This window comes from Buteo buteo, chromosome 12 (genome assembly GCF_964188355.1).
Source record: "Buteo buteo chromosome 12, bButBut1.hap1.1, whole genome shotgun sequence".
Taxonomy (NCBI): Eukaryota; Metazoa; Chordata; class Aves; order Accipitriformes; family Accipitridae; genus Buteo; species Buteo buteo.
Window position 1 is genome coordinate 6,704,428 of NC_134182.1, and position 24,007 is coordinate 6,728,434.

At 46.5% G+C, this 24,007-nt stretch overlaps 1 protein-coding gene across 1 annotated transcript in view; it reads left to right on the plus strand.

The window, feature by feature from the left end:
* Window positions 1-255: 255 nt before the first annotated feature.
* The window catches only part of PARP1 (poly(ADP-ribose) polymerase 1), a 38,123-nt gene continuing 14,371 nt past the window's right edge, over window positions 256-24,007 (plus strand). The window contains exons 1-14 of the mRNA XM_075042519.1: window positions 256-416; window positions 4,330-4,492; window positions 5,372-5,490; window positions 6,553-6,767; window positions 12,291-12,387; window positions 14,057-14,173; window positions 15,155-15,331; window positions 15,772-15,913; window positions 17,546-17,686; window positions 18,427-18,669; window positions 19,682-19,750; window positions 20,479-20,611; window positions 22,017-22,212; window positions 23,504-23,632. Of these exons, the coding sequence (XP_074898620.1) occupies window positions 297-416; window positions 4,330-4,492; window positions 5,372-5,490; window positions 6,553-6,767; window positions 12,291-12,387; window positions 14,057-14,173; window positions 15,155-15,331; window positions 15,772-15,913; window positions 17,546-17,686; window positions 18,427-18,669; window positions 19,682-19,750; window positions 20,479-20,611; window positions 22,017-22,212; window positions 23,504-23,632 (2,061 nt within the window). The 5' untranslated portion in view covers window positions 256-296. The remainder of the gene's footprint in view (window positions 417-4,329; window positions 4,493-5,371; window positions 5,491-6,552; window positions 6,768-12,290; window positions 12,388-14,056; window positions 14,174-15,154; window positions 15,332-15,771; window positions 15,914-17,545; window positions 17,687-18,426; window positions 18,670-19,681; window positions 19,751-20,478; window positions 20,612-22,016; window positions 22,213-23,503; window positions 23,633-24,007) is intronic.

Genomic DNA, 24,007 nt, shown 5'->3' on the forward strand with positions numbered 1-24,007 from the left:
GGGACCGGGTCCGGGACCGGGACCGGCCTCTCCCGGGTGTCCCCGGGCAGCGCGACCCCGCCGCCACGTGACCCGCCGCCTCTCTCCCCACCCCCCCATTGATACACTGTAGCAAACCGGAACGTTCCAGGCGCCGCCAGGCGCGCCGAATCGATCCCCGAGCGGCAGATCCGGCCCGCCGTTGAGGCGGGAGTGGGCGCTCGGCGCTCGGCTAGCGCTCCCGCGGGCGGGCGGGCGGGAGGGAGCGGGGAGCGCGGGGCGGTGGGTGCGCGGCGTGGGGCGGCTCCGCGGCGGCGATGGCGGAGCCGGCGGAGAAGCTGTACCGGGCGGAGTACGCCAAGAGCGGCCGCGCCTCCTGCAAGAAATGCGGCGAGAGCATCGCCAAGGACTCGCTGCGCCTGGCCCTCATGGTGCAGGTACCGCGTGGCGGGGCCCGGGCCGGCAGGGGGGCGGGCGGGCTGACCGCTCGGCTCCGCGCCGGGGCCAGGCCGGGGCTCCGCTCCCTGCGCCCGCCGCGGCGCTCCGGAGCCGCTCGGCCGGGCCTCCTTCCGCCGCCGCGGGAGCTGAGCGCAGCCTATTTTTAGCAGAGGCGCCCTGGCCCGCCGCTGCCCGCGGTCTCCGCTGCAGCGCCGGTCCCCGCGGCACCCCTGCCCGCCGCCCTCCCGCCCCCGGGGCGGTCGGGTGGGAGCTGCCGCCGTCGGCAGCCGGGGCTGTAAAGGCGCCTGGAGGTGAAGCGGCGCAAAGTTCACCGCTAAGCGCCTTAGCGGAGGATTGCAGAGGCGGAGGGGTCGGCTCGGGGGCGCTGGCAGAGGCTCTTTGTTGTCCTGCGGCGAGCGGGGGAGCGGGAGGTGGGCGTAGAGGGGAGGCGTGTTTTGTGGCTCGACTTTTCTGTGCCCTGAGAAGCGTCTGTCACTTGGCGTGTTTTGTGTCGGGTCCGGGAAATCTGGGTTTGGTGCGTGCTTTGCATACGAGACGGAAAAACCGAGACCCGAAACACGTTAGAGGTCGTGCACAGACCAGCGTTTTCCCCTCCGTTTCCCCTTACAGCACGGGGAGCTGTAGGGTTAGCGGTGAGGCTTCGGCTGCCAGCAGTAGAGGGGTGTTTTTACAGAGCTGACTGGTACATTGCAGACTTGAAACAGAGAGCTGAACCGCAATTAGCAAACCGAACGCGAAGGCATGTTTTGCTGTCAGCTGTCCTCAGGTTATTGGCCTTTTGGGGAAAAGGCTTGCTCGGCTTCCTTTCAAAATGAAGAGGAGGGCCCCGTCTGGTGTCGGGAGGGCTGGGGATTGAGCACAGACCTGTACTGCTGTTTTGGCACCCTGTCGTGGGAGGATGGAGGGGCGGAATCGGTCTCTCTGCAGGGGAGGCAAACGCGGCTCTCCCGGGAGGTGGGGGTTTGCTCGGGAAGGGCGGCGAGCTGCCTGCCCAGGCTGTGGGCCTTGGCCTCTCTCTAGGCAAGGGAGATGAAAAGGCACCTGCAGCGTTCTGGCGGACAGCGGGCTGTTGCTGAGTCTTGTGAAAGATAAGCAAATGCATGGATGTATCTTTATGGAAGACTAGCGAGGACGTGGGGTGCGAACGCTAGAGCAGAGCCCTGCAGATGGATGCTGTGGTTCCCAGCCGCTTGAGGAGCAATTTCTGGACCACGCTGCGCAGCCGAGAGTGGCTTGTGCCCCTGGGAGAGGCTGCGCCTGAGAGGGGCGAGGAAGAGCCCAGTCGCCCTTAGCCCGGGCTGCCGGGGGTGGGGGGGGCTTGGCTCCCCCTGAGGGGACGCCTGGCTGCCGGGGCAGGGCTGGCAGGTCTGCCCAGGTTGGAGGCAGGGGCTGTTTCCCCGGAGGGGAAATACCTTCCTCCGCTTTTGTTCCCCAGAGCCTCCCTCCCCTGGGAACGATGTTTTTCACCGTGCGGTGCCAAGCTGCAGCGTTTGCTCGCACGTGTTCCTGCTGCCTTTTTCTTTTGTTTCTCCTGCTGCCCTCAGTCGCTCGCTGGAGGTGTCTGCTCTCCTCCGCTCCTCCTCCTCTTCTCCGGCTGCTGCTTCTCCAGTATCCCTCACATTTGTTATCCTTTGCTGTCTTCCCTAGCAGTTAAAGCTGATGCGAGGCGGGTTGGTCTTCCTCAGCACAGGGTCCTGTGGGACCGAAGCACGCCTTAGTTCAGGGAGTGAGTTTGGTCTTGTAGGGTCAGGTTTATTGAGCCATCTCCTGGGGACAAGTGGAGGGGGACAGCTGGGACGGTGGCATCCCTCACAGAGCCACTGCCTTTTACCCAGCCATCTCACCAAACTTCTCGTCTTACACCAACCACTTGTAATTATTTTTTTTTCCCCCACAACCTCTTGAATTTGCTTAATCTCTTCTGGAAAGGGCTCCCTCTTCCCCATTGCCAGTTTTTGTGCCAGCAGAGCACTTTTCACACCCTGCTGCTGAGCATACCCCAGGGCCTGAATTTCACCAGAGCAGAGCACCCAGGGGCCCCTCATTTCCTCTTGGGGAAGTCCCCTGCAGAGCAGCCTCTGCGATGGGAGGTCTTTAGCAAAATGTGCAGAAGAAATTAAAGGGCGGCCCAGACCAAGTTATTAGCTGGGTTTCTACTACAACAGCCCTTTTGTTTTGGTTTTTCAAGTGAAGAGCTCTGAATAACAGTGGGATGCTCGGTGTTTGGCACAGGGTGGGCACCCACATCCTGCACGACCAGCACAGCTTTGACTTTTGCTTCCAGCTGCAACTGAGCAGCTTTTGTTACCTGCATGTGCAATATGAAAGCGAATTGGTCTCTCCTTTTTCCATAGTTTGTTTAGGAAACTATGGTCTAGAGATAGGTGAGCTGAGAGAAGTTGTGTAAACAAGGTCTAGTTTGCCTGGAAGTTTCATTTCCCACACAGAGAAAAGTCGTGCTCCAGGTGCACAACTCTATGTAGTGGAGGAGATCTACTCGCTGCATGGTTGTCTTAAAGATTGAGCCTGCTCTGCCCCATTCCATGCACTCCAGTGCCTTGTGCCTCCAAAGCCTTTGTGTTAGAGACAGAGCCACGAGGAGACCTCCAGCAAAACTCCAAACATGAGCCCGGAGCTCAGGTGTGACCAACTTTCAGTGCCAGAGCTGCGTGTGACTTCCAGCCATGTTGAGAGCAACCCTAGAGTGACTGTCGTGTGGCTGTGGTACTGTGAGGGTAACCAGGTAATCCGAATGCTGGCTTGTGGGAAGAGTCCAGCTGGAAATATAAAAGTCCTCTTGCGGTTTTGGTTGATGGTTAGTTGTAATTGGGGCTCCCAGCTTTCCTAGTCCCACGCTGTGGTCTTCAAAGCCCTTTCCTCCTCCTTCCTGCTCATGCACGAAACTCTGCTATTTTCAGCTTGGAGATCTCCCTCCTGTTGGTGAGTGATATGTAGAATGCTTTCCTAGGTCATTAATTCTGTATCATTGGTAATAATAATTATACAACGCTGAGTATTATTAGTACAGCAGTTGTTTCTGTGCATTACTTGGAGCCAAACCACTATACGGTTATTTTGTCTGATGGGTAACTGGAACGATGCCAGGTTGGTACTTAACGTGTCTGAGTCATAAGCAAGAGGAACGCTTCCACAGCGGGGCTGGTGCAAGGCAGGGCACTCGGGAGCTGCACGTCAGGGAGGACTTGGGTGATGCTTCTGTTCTGATGCAGGACTTCATTGGGCTCTGGTGTTTCCCTTAAATTTTGCCTCTGCCTCCTGCAGCCCCCTCAGGAATTTCTTCAGGCCACAGTCCTTGGAGCTGCTCCTCCTGTCTTGTGCCTGGCGATGGGCAGTTTGCTTGAAGTGGCTCTCAAAGGGATTGCGCATTGCACTCGAAGGTCCTGCAGAGCAAGGCCAGCAGCCTCTTGTGCTGCAGCAGTCTCAAAGGAGGTTGTAGCAGATGAGCCACGTGCTGTTACTCGTGTTACTTCTTCCACAACCTCTGTTTTGCTGTGCTCGTGCCTGCAGATGGTCTGATTCTCATAGAGAAGAAGTCTCTCCTTGTCTGCTCAGGGTTGGTATAGCCATGCTGATGCTATGACCTTTTTGTTTCGAGTAAAACAGACGGCTAAGCAGCAGGGTGATGAACTGGTTAAGCTAGGTAAATGCTCCTTCCACGTTTATCCCCTTTGGGACATCTCTCCAGCAGCTTGCCTGTCATATTAGATTTTCTTCTTAGACTTTGTCCTAAATAGTATCCATCTCTTAATTAAAAAAAGAAAAAAAAGAAATCACTTGTGTTTACCCAGATAGTCCTTTTTATCTTGATTTTTTTTTTTTTTTCCTTAATTCCGAGTTGCTTCATCTTGGCCTAATGTGCTTTCTTCCTAGTCACCCATGTTTGATGGCAAAGTCCCTCACTGGCACCACTACAGCTGCTTCTGGAAGCGGGCTCGAATTGTGTCCCATGCAGACATTGATGGCTTCCCTGAGCTCCGGTGGGAAGATCAGGAAAAAATCAAGAAAGCCATTGAAACTGGAGGCCCTGGAGGAGGTAAGCAGAGGTCTCTTAGTGTTTGGATGGAACCATGCTGCCTCTTGTCAAACTGTTATTATGGTTATTTGATTGCCGTGTCCCTTCAGCAAGTGATGTTGGAAGAATTGTTGTGGTGTCTCTGCACTCCAGGGCTAGGACACTGGCAGTATGATCCAGCATGTTAAATCAACAAGGTAAAAAGCCAAGTCAGTTGGCAGATGTACTGCCAAATATTTCTTGTTATCATGATTGGTGTATTTTGTTTTCAGTTCTTCAATATTAACAAATGTTGTTGTAGTATGTTGTTTTAATGGTACCTTCACTGCAGCGTATGGTTATGGTGGCTCTTTGAAATTGTTATACCATGAACTAGTGAATCAGGGGAACAAGTGAGAAGGGTCTTAAGTACAGACCAGACTAAACTCACCACGTCTCTGCATAACCAAGGATGCTGGGCAGTTTTAGGTTGATCTTTGCCTGTTGAAATGTAGTAATACAAAAAAATAAAAGGAAACTGGCAGTTGGGAAGAGGAGTTCTGCTTTGAAGCAGAGCTATTTGTGACTCCTGTTACAGTCAGTTCTCCAGTAAGATCTCATTTTACACTGCTTTCAGGAAAGAGGTAAAAAGGATCAGCTCTGTGTACCTTTGAAAGTCTTTTAAAATCATTAAGTGAGCAATCCTGTACAGTTGCTATTTGGCTGTTTAAAGAACTCTTTCTATTTTAAAAGTGCTTTTGAGCATGGACTGCTTATCTTGCTCTGTATTCAAATTCTGGACAGATGAGTTGCTGGAACACAGAGGTTTATTAATCCAGACTGCTAACAATCTGAGACAGAGAATAAGAAAATAAGGGGATGCCTCTTAAAGCTGAACTCTGTATTTGCTTTGTTCTCCAGGAAAAGGAGGGGAACAGGAAGGAGGTGGCAAGGCTGAGAAGAGCCTAAACGACTTTGCTGCAGAATATGCCAAGTCTAACAGAAGTACTTGCAAAGGCTGTGAACAGAAAATAGAAAAGGTAAAAAGCTCCATCTCTTGTCTTTTCTCCCACCAGTTCCAATTCAAACAGTGACTTTTATAATTGCTTCCTGTCTGTCCTGCATATGGAAAGCACTTGCAGAGCTGCATTTCTGTGTCTGAGGAGCAGCTGCATCCTGGACAGCTGACAGTAAAGGCATCCCTCAGGCATTGTAGCCTGGCCTTCAAACCTGCTGATGCTTCCTTTCACTTGGGTCTTAGAGCAGGAGGGAACCTGGCTCGCCAGCATTTCTGTAGCAAGAAAGCCACCGCTAACTGCAGCTTTTCCTGCTTGGTGCAGCACTGCAAAGGTGTTGGCCTCTTCCTCCTCCTCAGCCAGACCAGCTCTGCTTGTGTGCAGTGTATCCATATTAACTTCATGAAAGCAGACAAAAACAGTGATGCAGCTGACTAATGACGCAGCCCTGTGGTTTAACATGTCTTGGTGTTCTGCTTTTAAAGACAGTTGGCAGAATGGAGTTGTGAGCCTCTGATAGATGTGAATAGACCTGCCAGTCGGGTAAAGTTGGCAAGGGCCAAACACCAGTGCTGGTATGCTTGTATCTGCAGAAACATTGGTGACTTGTGTAGACATTTACTTGTTGGAGCATGAAATATTGCAGTCTAAAAGCACCTAAAACAACTACTTGTTTGGCATCTGCAAAGTAACTTGTAGTAAGATAGGGTGAGATCATATTAGCACTGATGCTTGAGTGGTAGGGACATAAAGTTAATTTTTGGAGTTGCCTACATGGGGTTTGGTCATGTGAGTATTGCTTGTTCAAGCTTACTGGGAGTTGAAGTAAAGACTGCAGGATTACCAATTTTGAGTGGTTTTTGAACAGAAAACTACCTAAAAAGCTGGGGGTTTTGACCTAGAAAGAGTACTGAAGAGAACAGAGGAGCTGTAGTGAAAGGGCTTGAACAAAAGTTGCAAGCTTTGATAGAGGAACTGTTCCTATTTTACAGGTGTTTAGGAGGAAGCATGTCGGTAAGTTATTACCATCCTGCTCTAGCCAGAATGGCCTAACAATTGCTCTTCTGTCGCTTTAATCTACCTCAGGGCCAGATTCGGATTTCCAAGAAGATGGTGCATCCTGAAAAGCCGCAGCTGGGAATGATAGATAACTGGTACCATCCAGACTGCTTTGTGAGCCGCCGAGCAGAGCTGGGTTTCCTCCCGGCATATGGGGCCACCCAGCTCCTGGGCTTCAGCATCTTGAAAGCTGAAGATAAAGAAACTCTTAAGAAGCAGCTCCCGGCTACCAAGAGTGAAGGGTACGTGAGCAATGTAAGAAATTGCATTGTCTAGAGGAGCCATTGCTTGCCTTCAAATACATCCATGATAAATGTTTTGTGACACTGTTGTCTCTGTTAAAAGAATATTGGTTGCAGGAGGGTTTGGTCCTTCCTGTGACCTTAGGCAGATGACAACAGACAAATTCCCTGTCCCTGGAAGCATACAGTCCACTTGCCCCCTGTGACTGCCTTGAGAAAATGCAGAGACCAGCAGCTGTGACTTGGAGGACTGATGTGGGGCTTTCAACCATAAAATAATGCATGCTTAATACAAATGGATACTGGGCTCTGTGCCTCCTTGTGTGATGCTGTTATCAGCAATGGTTTCTCTGCTCTAACCACTTGTTAGAGAATTGATTTGACATCTCTTATCTATGAGCTGGGGATCTGTGACAGGCACTGAATCTGATAATGGTATTTATTGGCTGCGTAGTGCTTACACTTGGATGCTTTTGTTTGCTAAATCTTTTATGGTACATCTGAAATTTCATTGCCTTGCATTGAATTTTTTAGTGGAGGCTCTTGACAGAACTTGTACTGACAGAGAAGCACTTCCAGGTGACTTGCTAGGTTTGGTCAATCTTTCTCTGTTAATGAAGGCTTTTGTTATTTGTTTTCAAAGTGGCTTTGCCTGGAGTCATGCTTCATAACACAAGCCAGTGTTGCATTGTCCCCATGGAGGAAGGAACATAAGGTGTTTCTGGGTCCTACAAATAGGAGATATCTTCTTCTAAAACGTTTGGCTTCCCTGTGTACATTGTAGACTGAATTCAGCTTTACTTTTGCAAGGATTGACCATGAAACTGTCCAGTGAGACTGATGTTGGATTCTGAGAAGGTGTAGCCAAGTCAAATCTGTGCAGTCTTTGTCAGTATTGGTCCTCCAGATACGTGGCTGATGGGTGTGGTGTACTGTTCAGAGCCTGGCATGTATGTGAACGTCATCCTTGGCCATAGGTAACAGAGCAGAGCGTGCATAAACTGATGTATGTGTTGTTAAGAGGCTGCAACTTCCATGCTTTATTCTTGGTTGGCAAGCAGTTGCTCCAGAAGCGTTCAGCAGTGGTGCGGGTGCTGCGGGGAGGGTCCTGCAGTGCCACAGGAGCGGGTGCTCCTGCCGGAGCCCCATCAGGTTCTGCACTGTTCACCTCACTTGGCTGAACCACTGGAGGCTGAGATGAGCTGTCTGCATCTGCCTAGCAGCCTGCCATCTTTTCACACAGGCATTTTACCTCTGTGTGTGTTGCCGAGTGTGAGTACAAGTACAGTGTTTTAATGCACTTGCAGCTTTTCAGGTAGTCCTTTGCTTTTTGTACCGAGGTGAGTGTTCCACTTTGTCCTAGAACAGTGTGTGAGTTTAATAGGGTTATTTGTAGTTTTCTCCCATGTCTTCAGCAAAGCTCTAGAGATTTGACTGTGTAAGTGTTTCTCTTGTCTGCCCTGACTCTGCTTTTCTGGGCCACTTCTGGGATGCAATGGAAAATATGAAGGCTCTGTAAAGATAGGCCACAGAGTAGTTTGCCAAGTCACTGTGTAAATAAAAGCCTAGAATTGCAGTGGAAAAAAGCTTAGACTGGTGATGTAGGGTAATGTGAACCAGAACCTCGCGCCAGAAAAGCAGCAGGACGTCTCATCTTTCGTGCTTTCCAAGCACTGCATGAACAAGCCCCTCAACCGTGAAAGTGCTGGCCAGCTCTTACACTCCACTACCTTTCTTCTCCTGTTTGGGCTGTGTGCTTGAGCCAAGGGTATTAAGGGTCAATTGGAAAAATAGTTGTCTGTCAAACAAACTGAATGAGAGTGTAAATAAACAGAAGTGGAGAGGTGTGGTGTGCTTCCTACCTGGTGATTTTCTGCCAAGAAAGCGCAGAAGTTCTGGAGAAGCCAAAAGAAAAACACCCCAGAAGCTTGAATGAGATGCAGTTGCCTCTGATAATTCATCTTGTACATTCAATCAGATAACAGAAATTAACAACAGAAATTACAGCATCTTGCAGAAATGATATTACAGTATCTGCTGTAGGTGAGATTCTCAAAATGATCTTTAAAGATATTTCTAATTGCGCTGTGTCCAAATTATATCTTGACTCACATGTCTCTGCGATTCAGATGTGACACATCCAAATTCATGTGCTGCTTCTGCATATCTAGCCCATACTCTGAGGAGAAGCTCAGACTTTGGGACTGCCTTCTCAGCTCTTTCTGTAAGAGCAGCGTTGTGATGTGCCTATTGCAGATGAGAGAAGTGAGGTGCTGAGCAGGACTACTGAGAATAGGTTGGAAAAATCCCTTCCCTCTGAAGGGCAAAAATGGGAAGGTTTCCTGCAAGGATCCTGGCTCCTTTCCTCGCTCAGCTCTGGGTGAGACATGCCGACCCTCCCCTGGGCTACGGGCTGTCGTGCCTGAGCGCCAGCACTTTGCAGGCCTGGGGAAGGAGGATCTTGTGTGCTTGCCAGCAGCTTCTCTGTGGAAAGAGTGCTCATGTACTGATGTAGGAAATGCAGTAGCAGCTTGCGAGCTCCCTTTGACTGTGCTACTTTGGTAGCATGTGTTTCACCCTCCTGCTCCATGCTTAATACTTTCCTGTATTTTCTGCCTCACTTGTTTGGGTAGAATTGCTGCCCAGGACAGGCGCAAAATGTCATTTTGGAGATGTCATGCAGTACCGGATTAACTGCAGGGCTTGCCTGAGGCAGAGGATAAGTACGCAGGTCAGCAACAATCTGGTGGTGCTTTACAGGGAGGAGGAGAAAAGGGCACTTCTTTTTCCTCCCTGTGTTGGCTGCTTGCTTTATCCAGGGTTGCCGTGACTGTCCTTTCCACCCTTCATTTTCATTGTAGTGGGGTGGTGAACATAGAGAAATGGAGAGCAGGTGGTAAGGAAGGGCCAGGCTACAGTGGGACAGTTTACATGCCTCTTCATCTTCTCGAAAGTTGGAATAAATCTTTTAGTTGTCTATTCTCCATGAAGGTGAGAAGAAGTGGTTTACATTGGCTGGGAAGTACCAGTCTGTCTAAGCAAGCTGTTGGGTCGTACCTGTTGAATGTGGGAAGTCTGTCCCTTCCCCAGCAGGAGAAAGGGCATACACAGTAGCACCCAGCTGCTGTTAGCAACACAGAGTGTTTGATCCCAAGAATGGAAGATAAAATCAATGTGTGTGTCAGTGAGTGTGTATTTTGTTGATTGTTCTAAAATTTGCTGGTTTGGGACGATGCGAGGTGAATTTGGCTTTGCCATTCCCTTCTCCAGGCTGTATAAAATGATGAGAGTTTGCTTTAACCCTTGGGCATAGCCAGGGACAAAAGAGAAGGTGGTGACTGGCAGTTTTATGCCTCTCTGCAATTGGGATGATCCTTCCCACTCTGCAGTTTGTTCAAGTGACTGGAACAGGTACAGTAATCACTCTGTCTGGGAGAGCAACCCGCTGTCCCCTTGACTCTGAGGAAAAGCTGCCAAAAGTGTGAGTCCCTGCTGGAATTTGGATGCTTTCCCTGGGTCGCAGGGCCTCTCAGCGGGGTGATCGCCTTCCAGTAGTTGGTGTACTGGCTTTCCTCCTTTTGGAGACTGGGAGACAAGTTACGGCATAGGAGTGAGCGCTGGCTTGCTGGAGGCAGCCTGGCTGTCAGCCTGCCGAGGGAGAGGCACTGCAGATACACAGTGTTCGGGCACCCATCCTAAATACTTGCATTATTAAGCCCTCTGGCTTGCGAAGGTGCAGCAGAGCGCTTTGCACTCAAGCTGATACGTTTTTCCCAGATTATGTTGTGTACCTGTGACTCTGTTAAAACTTACAAATGTCATTGTCCTCGTGGTGGGGTCCAGTGGATTCTCTGGTCTTGCCCCTTGCAGGGGCTGCAGCCGTGGAAGAGAGGGGACTTGCATGGCCTGGGGACTTTTGAAGGCATGGCTGTGTGCATGCTGTATCCAGTCCTGCCATGCGGGTTCCTGCTTGCCTGATTTAGAAAACAATATGGAGTTTTTCTCAAGAAATGCGAGCAATTGCTAGTAGCACAGTGCAGCTATTGTCCCTGCCTAAGGCAGTGCACCTTACAGCATAGCCCCAGTTCGACTGATGGGACCTTGCAGGGGGACAGCTGAAAGACGAGCTCTTTTGCAAAACCAGCCCCTTTTAAAGACTTGAAAAGTGCTCTGAATCTGGTTTGGTCAGAGGCGCTAATGATGGGCTAGTGGTGGCCACTGCAAATAAAATGAGAACATGGCCCAATTTTAGGGCCAGGAGAGTTACTAGAACTTACAGGTCTCTTATGCGTGAGTCTTTGGGAGAAGAGTACCTTTTGACATCCTCCTGCAGTTTTATAGCTAATAAGCTGTCATACAGTGTTAGTCTTAACAGTAGCGAAGTACTAGAAAGTGAAGTGTTTAAAATTATAAGTAGGCGAGCAATAGAGAATGTCAACTTTACAGCTTAACCATCAGCCACAGCTTATAAAGTTAAGACAGATGCTTTCTTAAAAAGAAACCTGGCTGATGTTTCAAAACCATAGCAGCTCTGTCAAAATGAAGTGCAAGATCCAAGCTGTGTTCATGCTCTGCCTCAAGTTGCAGGCTCATCCTGCCTCAAGTGGGGCAAATTTTCCCTTTATTTCCTCAAGAGAGCACACACTGATTTGATTTATTGATATTGATGTATTTTGAAGCCAGGCAGACCAAGGGGATGACATGACTCTGGAAACATAAATGATCTTCCTCTGAGATCTCTTGTCATTCTGAAGTCTGCCAAAATCCCCCAGTTTTCATTTGGCTTCCTCTTCTTTGCAGTCTTTCTCAAGCAGCGTTTTCTGTAACTTTTCCTTGCACAGCTCTAAGGCCCCAGCTAGTAACAATAAATTCCCTCACACACAACTGCACAGTAGTACATCACAAAACCGCTATCAGCCTGGGAGCACTTTGCGAGTAGAAACTTCCTCCTGTCTGATTTCAGAGACGTGACTTAATTCCAGTCTGAAGAGAAACTAGCTGGGAAGTACCTCGTTTCCCCAGTGTGTTAGCTTACTAAAGTTACCATGTTTGCTGCCCTTTATTTCAATATGGACTGTCTAAGCTGAAAAATCAAACTGTTGATTCAGCTGAAAGACACTATAGTCTTTCAACCTGCATTGCTACACCTCCTCAGATTTGGAAAGGTACACTTATATTCAGTGATTCTTAGGTATGCCTTTGGTGTAACTAATACAGGTGTAGATGAATATGCCTGAAAATGTTGCAGTATTTCATGTGCTCTTCTGCCAGACCATGCAGTTACCCTGTGGAAAAGCTCTAAGGGTACCTGACCTGATTGAGGCAGCTCGTGTTGCAGAGCCAAGTACATGTCTACAATCTAGCACTAAGGAATTTGAAAAATGGGTTTGCCTGCCAAAACTGAGGATATTCAAGCCTCTGCAGATATCGGCAGTCAGTAAACTGAGCTCTGGTGACTGCTGGACAGGCATTTAAATAACTTCCTTTCATGTGTGTGTGTTTTGTTTTGGTTTTCTCTATCAGAAAGAGAAAAGGAGAAGAGGTAGATGGAAATGTGACTGCGAAAAAGAAACAAAAGAAAGAAAAAGAGAAAGAATCAAAGCAGGAAAAACAGCTGAAGGTGAGTTTTAGCTGATCACATCCTAAAAACTGCTTCGTTAGAAGGGTGCAGTGTCAGGCACTAACTGAAGAGCTGTGGCACCTAGAGAGGGGCTGTACCTCGTGCCCAGACAAAGCAGAGGTCCTCACAGCACAGCTGGTCCTCATGTCCTGGCACAGGAGATGCCCTGTCACTAAGGCTTTGCTGAAGGCAATTCACCCTGCTGCTTTCTCCTGAAAGACAGGAAGGAAGTTCTCTAGGACTTGTGCTTATTGGATTTAAATAGATTACGTTAAATACCTTCTCTCTCAGGGAGGTTGGTTCTGTGGTCCTTCCTGTATCATCTGGTTGTGGTGGCTGAAGCTCTGAGCCCAAGCGCTGTTGCAGAAGAGCTTGGAAACCAATAAATAGCTCATTTAAAAATTAAAGAGGTAAAATGTGGAACTAGATTAATGAGAAATCATGTCTCTTTCACCCTCTGGGGAGCCGTGTTTGGTTCTTGGGTACAAAGTGTGATAGATCACAGCTTTCTACCTTTCACTTTCTAGAATCTTGTGGGAATAATTCCCAACAGAGCATCAGGAATTTTGTATTTATTGAAAGTTTGGCATAGGTACTTTCCAAGAAAAAAATTAACAAGCTGCTTTTGCTGCAGTTGAAGTCTTAATGGAGCTGTAGAAAAATGGTGTGTCTGCCTTTGAACAAAATTTTTCTTTGTTGTTGTGTGGCAATACCTTGATTTTCAACAAAACTTAGCCAAGACATTGTCAAAGTTTTTCTGCTGCAGTGCAGATGTTTAGGAAGGATCAAGGCAATTTGTAGATTACGGTTAACTTTGGGTTCACTAATATTTTTTAACAGCATTTCATCAAGCACTATCATTAATACTGAAAATTAAACCATTTAACACAGTCAACCAGTTCTTCTGGGGTAGACTGGATTTTTGACTGTAGCCAGTGAATAACATTCAGAAATTATCTGTGATATTTTAGGGTGCTGCTTTGCTGTGCAACCCTTTCACCTTCTGTAGAAAGGCCCAAAAGAACATAAAGGCTCCTCTGCACTGCTGCAGGTGACTGATCTGGTAGAAATTCTTCTTATGCTTAGGTAGCTTAAAAGAAGAACAGTGCCGATCAGCATTTCTGATTTTTCTTTTAATGCAAAGTTCAAATGCAGCCGCATCCCCGCTGTTGTCAGTGTCAACTAGTTAGGTGATACTTGCTTGCTAAGGGTAGAACTGTGATAGAAATGTGGGTTCCACTCTACCTAAAAGGAAGCTGTCTTGTTAGTATGGCTTGTACCTTCTTATGTGGGATAGTGCTGTGAAAGTTACTCTGTGGCCTTTCTCCACATGTACATGACGGAGAAGCCTTGGTTTATACAGAATCCCATAGGGATGTCCTTCTGCATATAATATTGAGAAGAGAAGAGTATTTGCTGAAGCCGCAATGTGCTCATGAATTCATACTGAAATCTGAAGCATGTGGCTTTAAAGTCCTGTTCTAGGTTTTTGGATAAAATGCATGACTCTCCCTTTTGGTAAAGCTACTGGTTCTTGGTGCTCTTATCTCACAGTCTGTGTTTAAGATACCATGGGCTTGCTAAAACTTTGTCCACATACTGCAGTTTCAGGAATGTTCTTAGAAAGCAATCTATTGCAAGTAGCTAAGCTGCTGAGTTTTGTCAACAGGAGCAGACAGAGCTGATCTGGGGCATCAAAGATGAGCTGAGGAAGGTCTGCTCCACTAATGACCTGAAAGAGCTGCTAATCGCCAACAAGCAGGAAGTTCCTTCAGGGGAGAATGCGGTGAGTTAGTCTGTAGTTGCTTTGCATGCGTGCTGGGTCTTTGAATCACTGAAGCCAACCCGAACCAATATTGCTGCAAGGTCCACAAGTCTGAAGCAGGTTCCTAACATAACACTTCAGAAAGAAATTCAGTGCAAAGTCCTGGGACTTCTGGCACAGGACTCTGATGATATTGCTGTTATGCTTGCTTGTGAAGGTCTGTGTTGTGGCGTGTGATGCTGAATTCTACGTGTTAGGTCTCGGTGATGTACCTTTATTCTGCTATGCCCAAACTGGTCCATGGTTGGTTTTTTTTGTTGCTGGCTCTTCAAGAGCAGGTTAGTTAAGGCACTTCACACTGCCTCCCTCAACTGTTAAATTATGCCAAAAGAAGCAAAACCTGCACAAATTCTTTCCTGGTATCTTTTCTAAAAACAGTCAGTTTTCAGTCTCTGTAACTTGTGAAAGTCTCTTTTTCAGAGCCACGCATCACTTTAAGTATTTGTATTTATTAAGACTCTTTGTAAGGAGTGTGGGCTGGGATGTGGGAAGTGTCTAGACTCAAAATGGTCAAGAAATACTCTCTAGGCAGGAAAACAGGGACTTGTCTGAGCCTACATTCCCACCTACCTACTCATGTGCTCAGATGCAGTAGCTCATCTCCTCCTCGGCTATTCCAGCACGGCTGCCTGGTCAGGTGCTGTGTGGTAGGTATGCTCTCCTGAATGTCAAAGCTGGATAGGAGAGACTGCGAGTCACAGGTGTGAGCAGATATTGCGTGACCGGGGAAACTTGGTGTCACGTCTTTCAGGTGTCGTAAATCAATCAGTGCTGATCAGAGTCTTGGCTTACAGTGCAGTGTATGCATGACAAGCACTGGAAACGTCTACGTCTGCGTGCCAGCAGCCTGACGGTAGTTTTCTTGTGCAGCCCAGTGTAATGTAGTGTGTGGGATTCCAGCTTCCTCTGCCATGACCTGTTTTGTATTCTTTGTTGCTTTAGATTTTGGACCGAGTAGCAGATGGGATGGCGTTTGGAGCTCTTCTTCCCTGCGAGGAGTGTAAGGGGCAGTTTGTGTTCAAGAGTGACGCATACTACTGTTCAGGGGATATTACTGCCTGGACTAAGTGTGTTGCTAAAACACAGACTCCCAACAGGAAGGACTGGGTAATCCCAAAGGTGGGTGTTTACTGCAAATTTGATGATCTGAAGCACGTTTCTTAACTGGTGTTGCCTCTTGTAAGGAGATTGAATAAGCAGCAATCAGTGTTGGATGCCAGAGAGCAGAGTGTGCTGCAGTGCTGAGCAGCTGTGACAGTGGGGAAGTCCTGTCACAGCTACATCCCTCCAGGGGCAGGCAGCTAATGCATAACTAAATCATATATTTTCCAAATTGAAAGATATGTTGCTGATTTGATTTGAAACCCATCATTTACCCTCTTCTAGCTTTGTTTTCCCAGTCAGTAAAGTGGGTATTTGCCTACCTTAGTATGAATGTCTTGGAAATCCTTTCCAAGACATGCAGTATATGCCAACATCTGGCCAGTGCTCAACTGAGCCTTTAAATCTTATAATAGTATTTGTTGTTTTGAAACTCTACTTATGCTTCCATCCCACAGGAGTTTCGGGAAATTCCTTACCTGAAGAAATTTAAGTGTAAGAAGCAGGACAGGGTATTCCCTCCAGATGCTGCGACTGTGAACTCTGTGCCTCCTCCCTCCTCATCTGCTCCTTTGGCAGAGACTGTGTCCGCACCCAGAGGTAAGCAGCTGGCTGGGCATGGGTCAGTGGAGTTCAGGATGGTGTGTAATGCCATTCCCAGCCAGATGAACACACCACCCTGAATGGGTGTGCTGTTCTCCTGCCCCCAGGCATGTCAGAGCTCTCCTGGTAAAAAAACACATAGCAGAGTCTCATGTGCATCATCTTCCTAGCACAGGTAGACCCTGATATGGCAGGTTGTCTGAGGACATGGGCTTGAGGTCCTGGTTGTTTTCTAACAAACCATTTTGGGTATTTGTTGATGGTGAGGAAATGATGTGTTTGCAATGTATCAGAAACTTAAATGCCAGTGTTGCAAAGTGTGTCCCAAGGGAGACCTGCTGTGAAATGCCTTCTTGCTTGGTTTCTTGGGGAACATCCAGGGACCTCCATAATGCCAGATATTCCATATTGTGTTAGGTTTTAAGGGCAAGAGGTTTTTTTGGCTTTGTTTTTTTTTTTTAAATACTACATTGGGATTTGGCTTTACGAATCACTGACTCCCCTTATGCAAAATAAATGTCCTGTCTCCAGCCCACAAACTGGCAAAAGGTTGGACAACAGAAATTCCCTGTAGGCTGTTGGAATGAGTTGCATGCTTGGTGATATAGCCTGTCCACTAAGAGCTATGCTGACTTCTTTCTTATTCAGCCTTGTTAGCCTTGGCAATAGTTTTGGGAGCAGGGGATTATTGTTACTTGGTGAAAAGGGGGGGAGCAATTCTGCAAAGCTAATTTTAGCCAGATCGTGTTATTTTAGCAATGAGGACAAAGGAACCCAGGTATTGGTTCTGATTGGCAAGTTGATTCCAGCCCCAGTGTGCCCTAAAAGTAAAGTCAAAACATTGACCAGAATTAAAGCCAGGTTGTTTTGTTTGCTAGCAACCTAACTAATCTGAGTTGAGGGGAGGAGAGGAAACAAAACCCTCAGTTGGTCAACCAGAGTTAATAGCATTTATCTTTAGCAGTGCAGATATACTCTTAGACACTTGCCATGTCCTGGACCCACCTGCATTGCAGAGCGTTAACACAATGATGTGATGGAGCCTCAGATGGTTAGCAGTTTGCTCCTGACTTGTTTCCTGACTTGTTATGGGTTCACGTGATACAACCTTGTGCTGTCTATAAGGTCAAGAATCTAATGTACTGTAATGTAGGAACACTGTTGCTTGAGAGACAATCCTCTTTCTCCAGCCCCTCAAAAACAGATTTCGTTTTGAAGAGGCAGGAGCTTTCATGTTATAGTGAGTTTCTCCCATGCTGTCCAGGCATCAAAAGAAGAGGGGAGCAGAGCACAGTCTCTAGTAGCACAGTGCTGAAGACGACTGATGTTTTTTTTTTTTCCATTTAAAAAAACCAAAAAGGCAGGCAAATAATGTGCCTACATATCCACCTTCCCTGCCTTTCATCCCTTCTGTTTGTTGACAGGTGTTGAGCTTTGTTGCCTTTCCTAGGTGAAGGGGAGCTTCCTCCCACTTGCTTAGCACAGGTCAGACCTGCTTTTGGACTTTTGTCTCCCTGCCAGCTGGGCTGATTATACTGACTGTGGGGGATGCTGTCCCTTTGTGCTTGTTATTTGTCTGGGGGGCTCTGTGCCTGTTGCTAACATGCTGTGTTATTTCTGAACCCCTAGACAAACCACTGACCAACATGAAGATCCTGGTTCTTGGAAAACTGTCAAAGAACAAGGAGGAGGTGAAGAGCATTGTGGAGGACCTGGGAGGAAAGATGACGACAACAGCTAACAAGGCTACCCTGTGCATCAGCACACAGAGTAAGCAGCCGTGCCTTGGTTACTGGTAGCGCTGGTAACAGAGCTGAGCAGATTACAGAGGACGAGTATCCTTGGAGCTGTTTGGAGATTGGTGTTTGGATTAGGAATAATGTGTTGTATGCGCACGTGGCCTTAGCATGCTTGGAAAAGTAAAGACAGATGTGTGCTGTTTGATTTTTACTTACCTAGCACGTTAACCCTGCAGGTTGTGCCATAAGGCTTTGTTGGGTCTGTAGCAGCTGGAGCTCTGGTCTATGTGCAGACCATGGTGGTGTGCAAGCCACCCTTGTTGAGATGATGGGTGCTGGGGACTGTATCTGTGCTTGCCTCGGAGAAGCTGCAGAGCTGACTGTGAGTGCCTGAGGGCAGTTGTTTTCTCTGCTGGCAACTTAGGGTCTGCTCTTGCTCCCTGTTGGAGTCAAGGTGCAAACTGGCTGCTGAAGTAAGAGATCTGCTACCACCTGCCAGGAGGTCCAAGAGGGACTGTACAGCCCCAGCCCAACCCTGGGAAGGGGAGAGCTGGACCAGCCAGGTAAAACTGGAGTGTTTCTGCTCTAGCCCATGCTGCAGCTTTGAGCCAATGGGGATTTTGGTCTCCAAAGAATATGGTGAATCCAAATTGTGGTGGAATTGTGTTTCCGCAAAGCATTACAGAGCCCTGAATTGTGGCCAGAGGGAGGGGCTAATGTCTGAAACATCACTGATGCTTTTTTTCTCCATTTCCCACCCTGCCTCTGCAGAGGATGTGGAGAAAATGAGCAAGAAGATGGAAGAAGTGAAGGAGGCCAAAGTCCGTGTGGTCTCAGAGGAGTTTCTTCACGATGTGAAATCCTCCAGCAAGGACTTCCAGGAGCTTGTATCTCTCCATGCACTTTCACCTTGGGGTGCAGAGGTGAAAATGGAGCATGAGGAAATGGCCGTGGATGGGAAGTGCAGCAAGCCCCCGAGTACGAAGAGTGCTGGGAAGGTCAAAGAAGAACAAGGTGAAGAACAAAGCGGTTGTTTCTCCGCATTGTTTTCTCAATGCTGTGCATGCACAAAGCAAACTTGGGTGTAGTCTATTCTTGACCTTTCCTTGAGTTCTCTGCCCTTTTTCTCATAATAAATTTAAATGGTGAGACCTCAGGGCAAGACTACCTTTAAGTAAACATGAAGCTGTCTCCTGAGCTGGCTGTCTTTTCCCCTAGTTCAGTCTTGCTTCAGAGATCTCCTGTGCTGTATGTGCCCAGGCTACCTGACATCAGTCTAGACTCTTCCTCATAACACCTCAGCTTCTCTGCAAGTTTGGGTCAGTGTTGCAGCTCCAAGGAGTTGCTGGGGTACCAAGATGTGACAGACACTACCATGACCCCCAAGGGGTGTTAGCATGTGAGAAAATATGGGGTCCAGAGCAATCGGTCTTTGTTCTACTTGGTTTAGAACATAACAGTTTTTAACTGAGGAGGAAAAATAGCCAAAGCCAGTGGCATTCCTCACCAGTGCCATAGAGAGCTTGCATAATTAATGCTGAACAGTGAACGAAACCATCAGATCTGCTCGCCTATCTTCAGACCCTGTTCTTGTCCATGTCCTCCAAGCATAGGTTTCTGTCATACAATTGGGTATGTTTATTGCCAGACTCTGTCACAGCAGTAGCACCTCCAGGGGACCTGAACACCTCCCATGCCCTGTGAGGTTTTTAAATCCCACTTAAACACAACTACAAATGTGACTTTTGTCTGCTGTGCAGGTGAAAAAATTATATGGCCCACCCCTTGGGGCCGGGAGGAAGGAGATAAGATCTCCACAGATTATATCTGTTTCATTTAATTGGCGGTGTGGGGTCTATGAATTGGCTGCTAAAGCCAGGTTAAAAAAGCCATTGAAGTCATATACTGGGAATCCAATTTGAAGTCTCCTTAGGGTGATAATTATGCAAACTGAGAATTTAAATGTTGATTTAAGTCAGACTGTGTTGCCTGCCTAGGAAAAAAAATTAACTCTATTTCCTTGCAGGACCTAGCAAGTCTGAAAAGAAAATGAAGCTAACAGTTAAGGGTGGAGCGGCAGTAGATCCTGATTCTGGTGAGTGGTAACAATGGCTGCGCCTGCACCACACACAGTCTTCAGGATGTGTGATTGTTTGCAAAATGTTTTTCTGTGAAAGGATAAGCGTTGCATAAAAGGAACATGAACGTTTTAACCATTTTTTTTCTTGCTATCAAAGGAATTATATTGATTGACATTCAAAGCTGGATATTCCAGGATTTTCTAGTGCAGCTTTCAGAAGGACCACTTCAACTAAGGCATGCACTTTGGTCAACTTCAGTAGCATCTGTCAGTGGGGTGAATAAAGGCTCAGCCAGCAGAGCCACAGGTCTGGCATGAGCATCTGCCCCCAGACTCTCCAGGGGGCAGCTGATGCTACTCTCCAAACCTGTAGTGCACGGATGTTGTTCTGAGAATTCATACTGCATCCAAGGCTAGCCTTTGGGTTTTCAGTCCATTTGCTAATGTGACACCTGCAGAACTGTATCTCTCTTGAGAATTCCTTCAGCTAGTCACGCACTGTTAAATACTAGATTTTAGATGGTCCTTTGTCAAAAGTTACAATTTTTTTGTTCTCTAGTTAGGATTGATGTCCAGTGTGTCTAAAGGTGCATGCACACAATTTATGAGCACGTGGTTACTGGTTTTGCGGTATTTTTGTTAAGATTCACACTACTTCATAAAATGTTTGGGTAAGCACAAATGTGGGAAGGAGACCTAAAATGGTAACCTTCTCTGTGTTCTAATTTGTTTCTTCTCTGTAGGTTTAGAGGATTCTGCTCATGTCTTTGAAAAAGGTGGAAAGATTTTCAGTGCAACCCTGGGCCTAGTAGATATTGTAAAAGGAACAAATTCCTATTATAAACTGCAACTGCTAGAGGATGACAGAGAGAACAGGTGAGTTTAGTTTTGACTAGAAATACTTTTGTTCACTTTTTTCCAATAAATACTGGGGTTTTGGCATCTACAAAATCAAAGTATGAGTAAAATGTCTTTGTGAGGAGATATGAATAGATATATTTATCTAAAAAAAGCCAAACACAAAAACCACAGAACAACCAAACAACAACCAACCCCCAGGGAGACCTCTGCTCTGCATGGAGACATTTCTTTGTGGTGTTGACGAAGTTTAAGTTGGGAGGTGAGTAAGTTTGCAGAATTGCTTCTGGTAGTGCTCATTCCTGCATCCTGGGATGAGCGAGGCACGTATGGTTGGAGTCTGGGTTAATTGGCTAACAGGAGGGCCACAGTGCTCTTGACTGATGGCTGCCCTTGAAAGTACAGAAACAGAATTTGGTGAAGGTTCCTCTGGTCTAACATCAAGACCCCACGTGTAAAGTCTGTGATTTTGGGACTCTTTCCCATGTTTTCAAACTTACTCTTGTCTTCTAATTGCAGAGCTGTAAGCTTGGGAAACAAAACCAGATTCTGGTTATTCTGCCACGTGTAGTCCTGAATTGAGTGCCCTGAGGCTTGACAAAATGCACTGAAATTGTCAGGGGACAATCATGTATTTAGCTTTCCAGTCTCATCAAATGCATGGCAGAGCTGGTTGTGTTACTGAATAGATAAAGAAATGGAGAGTGTTCTTTAAGGTGAAACTGTTCCCCATAGCACATGAGGGATGCACAGAAATTAAGGGGAGCTAATGTCTGTCAGTGACGACCCTGGTTCAGCTCTGGATTTATCACACTTTACCATCTTCATAATAAGCTTTTATTGCTGGCTCTTGCATGTGAGGTTTGTAACTGGATCTGTGATGCAGTACATGGAGGAATCTCTGCCTACATTTTGTGCCTGATGAATTGGAAAGGTTGATTGTATCCCTATAAATACTATGGAAGCTCACCCAAGGTGGTGTCAGTAATGCAAACAAATACTTGAATTACTTGATGTCTCTAAAAATCTGAGCTCCAGGACTTTGAGTCACAGGTTTAAAGATGCATGGTGTTTGTTTTTCAAATATATGACCCCAATAGTCTGAAGATTTTTATTTGCAAAACTTTAAGACTGAGATATTATCCTCTCTGTTCCTGCTGTGCACACTTATCCTCAGGGTTGTAGGTCTGGTGTGTTAACACTGATTTTTTTTTTACATCAGTCCTTGGACATATGTTCTGTGGTGGCTCCTGTGTTGCTCTCCTGCAGTTGCTGATAGGGACTGTCTTTCATAAAATTAATTGTATGCAAATGGCGGATTCGCATGCAGTCGCATGGTTCTTGCAGGGTCAGTTTCATTTGGACTGAGATCTAGAGCCAGAGTATCTTATGTCTGTTCTTTTCTCACGTTTCACTTCTCTAGATACTGGGTATTCAGATCTTGGGGTCGCGTGGGCACTGTAATCGGGAGTAACAAGCTGGAGCAGATGCCATCAAAAGAAGATGCCGTTGAACACTTCCTGAATTTGTATGAAGAGAAAACTGGCAATTCTTGGCATTCAAAGAACTTCACTAAATATCCCAAAAAATTCTACCCACTGGAAATAGATTATGGACAGGTAACTCTGAAATGTCCCTGTACCAGACAGAGCATTGCTCAGCTGCTTTGCTATAGCTGTGCTGTTCAGCAGTTGCTGTTGGATCACTTACGCTTAACAAACCTGAGGAATGAAGTGCAGATGCAACTATTGCATCTTCTCTGTGCTATAGAAAGAGGGCTGTAGGTCAACGAGCGTCACACGTTAAAATAGATGTGTTGGGAACCTAAGCAGTTTTCCGTTGTCAAGTCCGAAGTCCCTTTAGTGCTTTCCTGTTTACTCTAATTTTTAAGGATGTTAATTTGAACTTAGTTTGGCAGACATTTCATACATCCTGTCTGAAAACACCATTTTCTTTTATTTAAAATAGATATTTCTCATCTATCTTCTGCATCCAAAATCCTCCCAAACAGTGAAGCAGCTCCTATGCAGCATTCTGCTTAGTGCACATATTGAGCAGGCTGAGAAAGAGAAATTATTCATTGCCAGTAAGATTTGGCTATTTAGACAGCTAAGCTAAATGAGAATTCTCTTCCTTCTGCCCAGCGGGGGTTTGTATGTTTATTTAAAGGCATAGCCATAACTTAAACTATTTTCAGATGAAATAGTTGAATGCTCTTAATAGCTGTAAAGGTACCAGAGAACATATTTTCAAGCCATTGCATTTTTCTGTGGCCAAATTACTGGATGTCATCTTTCAGTGTGAAGTGCTTGATGCTTAGCTTTATTTTTGGAAATTTGAATATTGCAGCAGCAAAGTGTCTGTTACACTGCAATGTACAGTGATATTCTGAAGCATCTGGCCGGTGCTTTCATGAATAGAGCACTGTACCAATAAAGCATCTAGATGGAATTGTGGCTAATTGATGATTCCTGTACTCATCTGTGACAGTTTTTATTACAAAAACTTAGTGAAACTAGTTATTACGTCTCTATTTTATCATAAAAGCAACAAAATAAACAGTCATTTTTTCACATCAAGGTCTCTCTGCAGCAGGAAGCTTGCAGAAAAAGTAATTAATACCATTGCTTGAGGTGAAGCAGAGGTGCACACAGAGTTTCTATTCTCTTAATTCTACTTATATTTTACAGTGGCACCTCTTGAAATAATGTATACCAAATAACTGAGTAGGTAGATTTTTAAATCCACTTGGTTCCAAAATGTCAGAGCAATGTCCCACGCTCCCCATGAACTTCAGGCTAGTCATAGCATGCATACACTAAATTGGGTTTGAGTTGTTACCATGGCAGCCAGCCTGTTACTTTTATCCTTTGTGATTTTGCTAATTCTGATACTATTTTTACCTCCCAGGATGAAGAAGCTGTCAGGAAACTGACAGTGGGTGCCGGGACTAAGTCAAAACTTGCTAAGCCAATCCAAGACCTTATTAAGATGATCTTTGATGTGGAGAGCATGAAGAAAGCGATGGTGGAATTTGAGGTGACCACACATGTTCATGTTTCTCACTTCTAATCCTCCTTTCTCTCATTACATCATAATTATACAGCCAGAAGCAAGTTTTTTGCAATCCAGGGTTCATCATACTTCCCAGAAGTCAGTGTGAGTTTTAGATCAGCCTTATAATAAGGGCAAGAGTCTGACCAGAATTTGCCAAGCACTGGAAATAGTAACTTAGCTATGATGCATGCAGTTTTTAAAATGTAGGTGCTGCCTTTTGTTCTTCAGTGGGGAAACGTCTGTATCAGCATCTTCAACTTAACAAGCCTATGAGAAACTCATCTGCCAGTCCTGGGATCAGTAACCATTCTATGGGGTTTTGGGTTTTTTGGGTTTTTTGTTTGTTTGTTTGTTTTC